The 10,315-nt window shown below is 48.9% G+C and overlaps 1 protein-coding gene across 1 annotated transcript; it reads right to left on the reverse strand.

Moving 5' to 3' along the window:
• Positions 1 to 5,130: 5,130 nt before the first annotated feature.
• On the reverse strand, positions 5,131 to 7,348 carry KCNJ2 (potassium inwardly rectifying channel subfamily J member 2). Its single transcript, XM_066565953.1, has one exon. It carries the CDS (start codon positions 7,297 to 7,299, stop codon positions 6,016 to 6,018), a length of 1,284 nt encoding a protein of 427 aa, XP_066422050.1. The 5' UTR covers positions 7,300 to 7,348; the 3' UTR covers positions 5,131 to 6,015.
• Positions 7,349 to 10,315: the final 2,967 nt, after the last annotated feature.

A 10,315-nucleotide genomic window follows, 5' to 3' on the forward strand; every position in this document is an offset into this window, starting at 1 on the left:
AACCAGGTTTAATAAACCTGGCCTAATTCTGGTTATTCCTTGGTGCAGGAATAACCAGGTTTAATAAACCTGGCCTAATTCTGGTTATTCCTTGGTGCAGGAATAACCAGGTTTAATAAACCTGGCCTAATTCTGGTTTGTCCAGTGTCACTGGAGAGGTGGCACTGTCACCCTCCAATCCACTGTCACTTTTGGAAATCTATGAGCGTTGGAGTCAGCAAATAAATAATTCCCTTTTTTTTCCACCTTGAGAACAGCGGTGTGTGCACATCTTTGTGTCCTATAGTGACAGGAGAGGGTGCTCATGATTTAGGGAAGGGCCGGGAGTGGTCCCCAGCCTGTCCCTGAGGGAATCCAGGGCAGGGCACTGAGCAGCTGTGCCCCAGGATGCCTTTAGCAGCAGGGAGAAGAGGCAGATGCAGGCAGTGGCAGCTAATCTGTGCCTCTAAATCCAGCCTGTAATTATGATGATAAGCTTTCCATTGGATTCAAAAAGTAAATTTGAATGTATAAATAGAGTCCTGCTCAGCAGGGTCAGGGCTCCAGCCCAGGCGTGGATAAATGGCATTAGAGGCTGATAAAAGGGTTGGAAATCAGCAGAGGGGTCAGAGCTGCACTGAAATGTTCCCCTCAGCTGGGGCAGCAGTGTCTGATCCCAGCTGGATCAAGCTTGGCAGCTGAGTCATGGTTGTGCTGATGCCTCAGGTTTGAGCTTTTCTATTTTTCAGAAAAAAATGTTCAGGTTCTGTGCTGCTTTAGTGTGTGGCTCTGGGCTCACATCAGGGGATGCTGAGCTCTGTGCACAGAGCAGGGACACAAAACAATTCCTGCTCCAGCTGGGCACCAAGGACAAATGATCCAAATCTCAGCCCAGGAGCACAAACCCCGTGGGCTGGAGAGAGAAAAACAAGCAGGGTGGGACTGCAGGGGCTAAAGCTGGGATGGGACAATGAACTGCAAGATGTGCCCCCATCACCCTCACAGCTCCTGAAAGGTGCCTGTGCTCAGCTGGGGCTGGGCTCTGACACAACCAGAGCACACAGCCCCGAGCTGCACCAAGGGAAATACAGGTTGGAGAGCAGGGAAAAGTGTTTGACACAAAGGGGGATAAAGTTCTGGAATGTTCTGCCCGGGGAGGTGGTGGAGTCCCCATCCCTGGGTGTGTTTAACAAAGCCTGGATGTGGCACTGGGGGCCAGGGTTTGGGTGAGGGGCTGGGGCTGGGCTGGACTCGATGGCCTTGGAGGTCTCTGACAACCTGGGGATTCTGTGAATTCTGTGAAATGGAGCAGAACTGATCAAAGTGAGAGAACCCCGTGCCCAGTTGTGCATTTTGGAACCATTTTGAGTTCATCTTGGGTTCATTTTGGGTCCATCTTGGGTTCATTTTGTGACCATTTTGGGTTCACCTGGGGTGCAGCCCTGGCTGGGCTCTGGTGCTGCCCAAGGTGGATCCATGGAGGAGATGCTTTGAATAAATCCCTGCTTTATTCTGGAACTCTGCCCAGCCTCTGCTCCAGCTCAGCCTCCTCAAGGCATCAGTGCAGCCTCAATATCTGCCCTGGAGGCCACATAAATCAGGATTTCACAGCTCCTTGAGGCTGCTGGAGGCTGCACTCCCCTGTCCTGGTGACACAGGGCTCAGGGAAATGAGGGATGCAGATTACACCCAGCCTCGTTGGAACGGAGCGTTTCAATAAGATGTTCCAGGCAGACACGAAACACGGGGATTTCAAGATGATTTTCCTGCTTAATTTTTTAATCCTTTCCTGATTCTCTGGGTGCTTTCAGCCCTCCCCCCTTCCCTGCTTTGGAGCTTTTCTTCCATTTCCACTCGGGGCAAGGAATGACCTGGGGCTCTGCAGTCCCAGGTGTGACCTCAAGAAAGCTCCTGGGGCAGATTTTCCCTGTCCAAGTCTCGTTTGTGTCCTCCCCTGGGAAATAACGATGGGATCACCTTTCCTCCTGCCTTTTGTGGAGGCAGAGAAGGAGCTGTCTGTTCCTCAAGAGCTCCAGACAATGCCTGTGCTCAGACAACCATAAACACAGCTCAATATCCCCCTCCAGACCCATCTCCCTCCTCCTTTACACACGGGCTGCACACACCGAGCTCATCCTCAATTTTTTTTTTTTTTTCATTTTTTTAATTATTTATTTAGAAATAATAAAATAAGACATAATATATAAAAATCTGTACAATCCACAATTTGTGCAGTACATTAGGAAGACTTCGATACAAAAAGGCTGCAAAACAGGAAAATAGTCATGGACAACTGTCAGATGCTGAGATTGTTCGTCTCACAAGAGCTGCAGGCCAAAAAAAGTCCTTACAAAATCAGCTTCTGATGGGCTGTGGGGTGGTAACTATGCAGCACCTTCTACTCCACAATGTGGTGAGCAGCCAGAATTAAAGACATTACAGTACTTCTCAGTTTTACCTTGTGTAATCCATCATGACAAAGAAAAACTTCGAGAACAAATTAAATATCTGAACCCTTTGTCTTTTTCCGAGGGCTTCCCCTAACACAGGAGTGTTTTCACGGCTGGGAGAGCCGTGAAATTCAATTAATTAAAGCCAGCTAATGAGGGAGGATCCCTACCCTGGCCACTTAACCCAGGAGAACTCGCACGGAAGAGACGGAAGGAGGGAGGGAGGGAAACATCCCCAACCACCTCTGCTCCTGTCACTGTACACAGAATTATGGGTCAGACAATGTGTCTCATTCAAGTATTTTCAGGGAAGGGCAGAAATAACATATTCCCCCCCAGCCCCTAAGCAAAAGACAGGATAAAAGCTTCCGTGTGAGCTGGGTCAGCCAATTTATCCTGGATAAAGAGGCTGAACCAAGGCCTGGGGGAGGCTCTGGGTAGAGCTCCGGCAGTTTAAAGTTTCAAATGTTAAGGTTTAAAATGTAAAGTTGAAAATGTGAAGTTTAAGTGGAAAGGTTTAAATTTCAAGGTTTAAAGTCCAAGGTTTAAAGTCAGCCTGAGCTTGGCCCACGATCAACGGGAGCTGAAGGAAAGCTGTCAGTCATTGTCCAGTCCTTAATAATAATTTATTTTTTTTTAATTATTACTCCAATTTGCTGGTGAGAAAGCCAAAATTGACGGGAAAAAGAGGAAAGGGACCACTTGCAGGGCTCTTCCCAGCAGCTTCCCAGAGCCAGGGCTGAAATGTGGGATTCCCTGGGCAAAGACAAAGGGTTGGGAAAGCAAGAACAAGCAGAGATTAGCAGTGGATTACACCTGCACACCCCCCTCCACACGGCTCTGGGAGCTCTGCAAAAACGCCAGGAACCAGAACGTGTTCTCAAAGGAAAAGTCCATGCTTAAAAAATAAATAAAGAGAAGTTCAGAGCATTAGGAATCCTATAAGGCTTGCAAGTAATTTGCTAAAAATCATGCTAACCTGTAGCATCTAGTCCTAGAGAGCCGAGACTGCTGAGCTGAATTGATACTTTTTTTTTTTTGTGGCCTTTTCGTTGTCTTCTCCTTGTCCTCCCTTACAGACTTCTATTTACATTTGGCTTTAAATATGAAAATACTTGATAAACTTTATAAAATGTACAATTTTTTAAAAATATTTCTGAAAAACCGACTTGAAAAACAAAACAAAACAAACGAACAAGAAAGAAAAAAAAAAGAAAAAAGAAAACAAACCCAAAACCTCTGCACCAGAAATGTTAAAGGGGAGGGGATTTTTTTTTTTTTTTCTTTTTAACTCTCTGGATTTCTTGTGTGTCAAAGAAATGAGACAAATCCTGCATTTTCCATCCCCCCCATCTCTCACCCCTCTCTCAAATATCTCAAGTATCATTGAGTGGGAGCGCTGTGCAGCTGGGGGATGCTGATCTGACACCAGGTCCCCTTCCTGCTGCCCAGCCTCCCTTTCCCTGTTGTGTTTCCATGCCCTCTCTGTGTCACTGAATACTCTTTGGTTTGGTTTCTCTCCTTTTGCAGGAACGTCACCCTTAGCAGCACTAGCAGCACCCTGTTGTCTCCACCGCTGTTGACCCAGAAACTGCAACCAGACCATCTTTGAATGTCCACCCTTCCCTACCTCGTCCATCCTCCCACCCCAGAAACAGCCTCAGGACTTGCACTTCGTCCTCTGCCCTCTCCAGGAGCCCAAATCTGTGTTTACACCATGGAATTCCCCCAGTTTCCAACCCTGTAGACAGCATCTTATCAGAAACCAGTTCATTGCAGGCATTTCTTCCAGGCAGGGCTGCCAGGGGCCAGAGGCCTTCACAGATATCCACGTGCAGAAGACACCAGACCTAGAACAAGCTGTTTTTTAATGGCATACAGTGATCCAATACTGCAAGAGTCATCTGGGATTGCCATCCCCACCGCCCCCACGAGCAGGGGCCAAGCACAGCTTTGCTGTCTCCTTGAGCTTAGAGGCACAGAGAATTTAAAGCCTTCTGGGTGAAGGAGCCAAAACACCGCCAGAGCTTTGCTGAAGGTGACAAAATCTGCTCGGTGACGAGCGATGGGTGAGTGTCACCCGCTGAGCTGGGGTTTGCTGGGGAGGGAGGCAGGAGATGGAGCAGCCTCGTGCTCCCCACAGAATCCCTCTCTCTCCACCAGATGGAAACCCAGCTCCCTCACACCCCTGCCCTGCTGAAGAAAAGCATTTTGCACAAAACATCCCTCTGCCACTCCTGAGTGCTGTGCTGCCAAGGCCCTTTCCTCCTCTTCCTTCCTCCTCAAAAAACTCTTCTGGGGGCTTCTCTGCTGCTTGGCTCATCCGTGGCCAAGCTCCAGCAGCCTCTGGCATCAGCCAGCAGCTCCACAACGTGTCCGTGGCACAATTTCAGGGAAAGCTCCTCTGCTCAGAGCTGGGGAGGCCGGGGAGGACACGCAGATGACGCTGGTTTGCTTCCCCCAGCTGAGTTTTTTCTCCTACAAGAAAAGGGGGATTTTATTCCCCCCACAGAAGAACAGGGGGAAAGAGGAGGAGGCCCAGCTTGCTTTAGATCCGAGCCTTAAGCCTTTAGAATAAGGTGCAAAATCAAGGTCTTAAAAAGAAAAGGAAAAAAAAAAAAAGAAAAAAGTCAAAAACCAAAAAAGTGTCTGAGGTTTGATTTTTTGTTGTTGTTGTTTAAAGCAGCCTGTTCCTTTTTTTTTTTCCTTTTTTTTTTCTTTTTTTTTAAATAAACTCCACTGTGCAAAACTGTGCATTTTCTTTGGTATCCACTTAGGTAGTTTGAACTTAGTACTTTTTCCTATGTATACATAACTTTTGTCTCATTTTTTCCTTTAGACAGAGAATTAAATTCTCCCCCCAAAAAAATCATAATTTTGCTGGAGGCTACTGATTGGCCTGATATTACATAATGCCCCTTATGTAATTGGAAAGAGAGAAATTGATTCTAGCTATCAACTACTGGCCTCAAAAGGAGTTTAAACTTTCTGGCAACATTGGCCTCTCTGAACTGATCATGAGCTTTTCAACCCAAAAAGTTCAACACTGACTTTTTTTTTTTTCTTTTTAAATTACACAAGAGAAAATAAAAACTACACTGCAACAAAAATAACCATTTGTGTTCATGTAGTTAGCAGCAGCTTTTTAAAAAATAATTATAATAATAATAATAAGGCAGATTCTTGCCTTTGTTATGCCATTAAAAACATTCTTGTTCCCTAGAGAGAAGCATTCTGGAAAAAGTTGAAAACAAAAAATAATAATAACCCAACCAAAGCTTGCCTGCAAGTTCAAGTTTTGTAAAAAAATATATACATAATTTATTCTACAACATATGTGCCTTCTGTTCATACTTAGACATGTTTAGTGCTTTGTGTTTAGAGTTCATTTCCTGTCGTCCCTCCTCTGAGGACAGCCCTAAAACCAGCCTGGGTTCCTCGGGTCTGCTGCCTTCACACCACTCTTCCACAGTACCGTTGTCTGCAACCTCTTCTGGGCCAACTTCTCAGGCCAAGGAGCCCTCGCCCGACGGACACGGTGGGCGTTTGTCCTTCCAGCCCCGCGGCAGAGGCAGAGCCTGGCCAGTCATATCTCCGACTCCCGCCGCAGCGGCCGCGGCTCCAGGGGCACCCCCGCCTGGTTGTGGTGCTCCATGTCCGGGTGGGTGTCCGTGCTCATGCTCTCGGGCACGCCCGTGTCGATCTCGTCCTCCTCCTTGCTGCTGAGGGCCACCTCGTTCTCGTAGCAGAAGGAGTTGGCATTGGAGAGGATGTATTTCTTCTCTGCTAAGTCCCTGGCACTGCAGATGGGTGTGTTGGGCACTTCGTACGTTTTGTGGAACCTCGAGTAGTCCACCTTGTAGTAGTTCTTCTCCTCGAAGAGCACGGGCTCGTAGCGGTGGCCCCAGAGGATCTCGTTGGCCAGATATGAGCTGCGGCACTGCGTGGTCATGGCGGTGGCCTCCACCATGCCCTCCAAGATGACCACGATCTCGAAGTCAGCATTGTCCATGTCCTGTTTGCTCAGGTCGTACAGGGGACTGTCCTCATCGATCTCGTGCACTATGGTAATGGGGGAGACCAGGAAGATGCGGTCGATGCCGCTGTCAAAGCCCACGTTGATGTCGATCTGATCCAGGGGGATGTACTCCCCTTCCGACGTGATCCTGGATTTCAGGAGCTGCGCCCGCACGTGCGCCTCCACCAGGTGGCTTTTCCTCAGGTTCCCCACGCGCCACATCAGGCACAGCTTCCCGTCCCTCATGGCCACCACAGCGTTGTGGCTGAAGACCAGAGTTTCGTTCCTCTTTTTTGGCTTAGCCATCTTTGCCATGACGGCGCCAATGATGAAGGCATCAATGATGCAGCCCACGATGGACTGGAAAACCACCATGAACACGGCGATGGGACACTCGTCGGTGACGCACCTGAAGCCGTAGCCGATCGTGGTCTGGGTCTCGATGGAGAACAGGAAGGCTGCGGTGAAGCTGCTCACCTGAGACACGCAAGGCTTGCTGTTCTCTTGGTTCTCCAGATCCCCGTGCAACAGCGCGATCAACCAAAACACACAGCCAAAAAAAAGCCAGGAGAGGATGAAAGTCAGGCAGAAGATCACCAGCATCCACCTCCAGCGGATGTCCACGCACGTGGTGAAGATGTCGGCCAGGTAGCGCTGCCCCTTCTCGCCCACGTTGATGAACTGGACGTTGCAGTGCCCGTCCTTCTTGACGAAGCGGCTCCGGCACTGCTGCCGGGTGTGGACCTTGCCCTTGCCGTTGCCGAAGCCGTTGGCCACGGCCATGGTGGACAGCTTCATGCCGTCCTCCTCCGAGGACACGATGCTGTAGCGGTTGGTTCGCACGCTGCCCATCACTACTGCCGGGGACTGAGGTGCTTCTGCTTTAGAAAACAGTCTGAGTTTCTGCAAAACCCTTTGGAGAAACAGTTTTGAAAGTTCTACAGGAACACACACACGCGGAAAAACCGGGCGGAGGCCGGAGTCCCCAGAAGCCCTCGGATCAACCAAGGACGCTCTTCTGGCATGCAGGGTGGGCTCAGCAAGCCACCGTCATAGAGAGGACATGGTCTGCAAGAGAAAGAGAAATTGCACTTTAGATCCTGGAGGAAAAGCATGGGGGATCAAGGAGAATGGCACCTGTGGGCCTGCAGGAAGTTTCCTCTTTCTTAATGACATTTTCAGCGATGCTCAACATTCACAGCTGTGCATGGACAGGGGTCACACGTGGTTACTGCAAGGAAGGAATTGCCCTTCCCGAAGGAAAGCCTTGAAGGGAACGTGTCACACCAGCCTGAGCAATATTCACTTTAAAGCTGGGCACGCAAAGGATCTCTCTGCTATTTATAACTGTGATTTCTGCTTATTTTGAAACAAACAACTCCCTTGAACATCCTTCTGCTGTTCAAACACAAATGCTGAAGTGGTTTATAGCGACTAATGATGTGTCTCGTGGACTGTCTGACCCGTGACAAAGCAGGGAGCGAGCAAAAGGGAAGGTGGAGGCAGGGAATAAACTTGGGAAGCACAGATAGCGGTGATTACATGAAATTAAAGCACATACAATTGTTTTAATTAAGCTAACAGAATGAGCTGTGCATTCTCAGCAAATTTCAAGAACAAGGGCTGCAGTAGCTTCTCTCTAGCTCCATAAACCCATCGGGATCTCTGTAATTTTCACGCTCAAGTTTGGCCTGAGTTGACAAAAACAATTAAACCTTTCAAACCTCTCATCTGCTCCTGCTAAAGCCACCAGTAAAACGCAGCAGGATCAGCTGAGTGCCTCCCTAACACCTTTAGGAGCAAGTCCCAGCACCTTCCCCTCCAGAGCCCGAGGCAGCCCCTTCCATCTCCACTGGGCCACAGCCCTGAGGGTCCCATGAGTCTGAAATGCCACCAACCAAGACTCAGCAGAAAAGCTACAAAATCTCCTTCCTGCGGGGAGAAGGCACCAAAAACTTGTTTCAGGGAGGTCTGGCTTAGGCCCAGGTCTAGCTTTTAACAAGTGCGTCATCCATTAAGTCATGTACTGCATATCAGGAAATGGAATTGAAATACTGCAGAGGAGAGGAGATGCATTAAAGCAACTGCTCCAGCCACACATGGCCCACGGAGGGAATAGAGCTGAACCCGGGTGGAGAGGAATGTCTGCTGTCCCTTTGGCACGGCACGGGAGGCTCCAGAACCATTTACAGTAGCAGGAGATGAAATCACGGCGCTCTTCCTAAATTAATGTTATCAAAACTCATCTGAGTCTGTCCAAAAGCCAACAAAACTGCAGCCACTGCGGAGCACAACCCCTGCCCGGCAGGACCTCTGCTCTTCTCTGACTGGAATCTCTCAACAGCTGGAGATGTTATCTCCTTTCCCAACAACAGCAGCCCCTAAAGCCCAGCTGATGTGCTCCAAACACTCGAGCGATTTCAAACAACTCCTCAAGCCCTCCCACATCCTTCAGCCACATTACAGAGGCTTGAACTCAGCAAACACTTGTTAGGAAAAGAGCAGGTGACAAACAGCAACATCATCAGCTGTGTGTGCAGGCTGCTTTTCCCTCCAGGATCTCCTCAGGGTTTACTTTCACCTCCTCTTTTCCCCTCGCTCCTGTTTGTTATGCAAGAATGTGTCCCGCTGCCTCCTTGCCAAAGATTAGTCATCTGTGACTTCAGCTCAGACAAGACATTTTGGCAGCTCCTGGGTTCTGTAATGCCCCTTTGAGTGCAGCTCTCAGCACTGAACACTTCTGGTGGAGCTGCCCTCGTGCTTATTCTGGGCACTTGTTCTTACTTTTACAACTGTCTCGCCTCCACTGTGTAAGGATCCACTTTTTCCCCCCCCTTACACCTTTTTTGTTCCCAGGGTTTCTCATTCCCGCCAGGATATCGTGCTCAAAAATACAAAAGAATTCTTTAAACGCTCACTTAAATGATTTGTTTTGGCCAAGACCCCACTTTTATTAGAAACCTGAACACAGCAGGGAAGTGAAATTACTGTTAATACATCCCACATAAAAAAACTTCTTGAAAAGCCATTGCACTGCTCTGCAAATCGATCACTTTCACAAACCACATCCTATAATCACAGTTATATTCGACTGCCACAGTCAAAGCCTGGAGTTTGCTCCAAACTGATGGAAACACACAGCCTAGGAAACAGTTTATTCTGGAGTTTGCTTTTTTTCCCCTTTTCTTTCCTGGATATAGATGAAAACTTTTGGTGGAAGGAAGGATAAGCTGCAACATTTAAAGTGTCTGATTACACAGCTTCTCCCACGAAAGTCTCAACCTGAGGACACTTGTTTGGAGCCCACAAATCCCTGAAATCCTAACACCAGCGTCCTGTGGCTGCATTTAGAAGTTTGGGACCTAAATTTGTCATATTCCTCCCCTGCAGGACTGAGCACCTCTTCCCTCCTGTCCCTTGCCCGGATCCCTCCTCACTGGCTGTGCTGTGGGAGTGCAGCTGCACCCCTTTGGTTCCCAGGACCCCAAAAGCTGGGGGTGAGCCTGGGGGCAGCTCTGGAGCCTGCTGGAAGTTCATTCACAGCACAAAGTTCTGGCACAGTGCAGGGCAGCAGAGCTGTCTGCCTGCTTTTCCAACCCAAACTGCCTCTCTTCCTGTGAGTGCTGGGGCAGGGAGGATGGGATGGGTGGGATGGGAGCAGGAGCAGCACCACACACACGGATCAGCCACAGAGGGGTTGATCTCACTCCTGCTCGTGGAAATGCAGGTCCTGTGAAATGCCCTGTGCATCCACTGGCTGCCCCAGCACCTGCTCCATGCTCACCCTGACCCTCACCACCACTTCCACCAGAAGTTCCCCAAAAAACTCAGGAACAAAGCAGCAGGAAAACAAAATGCTATTTCTTCT

This window comes from Molothrus aeneus, chromosome 26 (genome assembly GCF_037042795.1).
Source record: "Molothrus aeneus isolate 106 chromosome 26, BPBGC_Maene_1.0, whole genome shotgun sequence".
Classification (NCBI taxonomy): Eukaryota; Metazoa; Chordata; class Aves; order Passeriformes; family Icteridae; genus Molothrus; species Molothrus aeneus.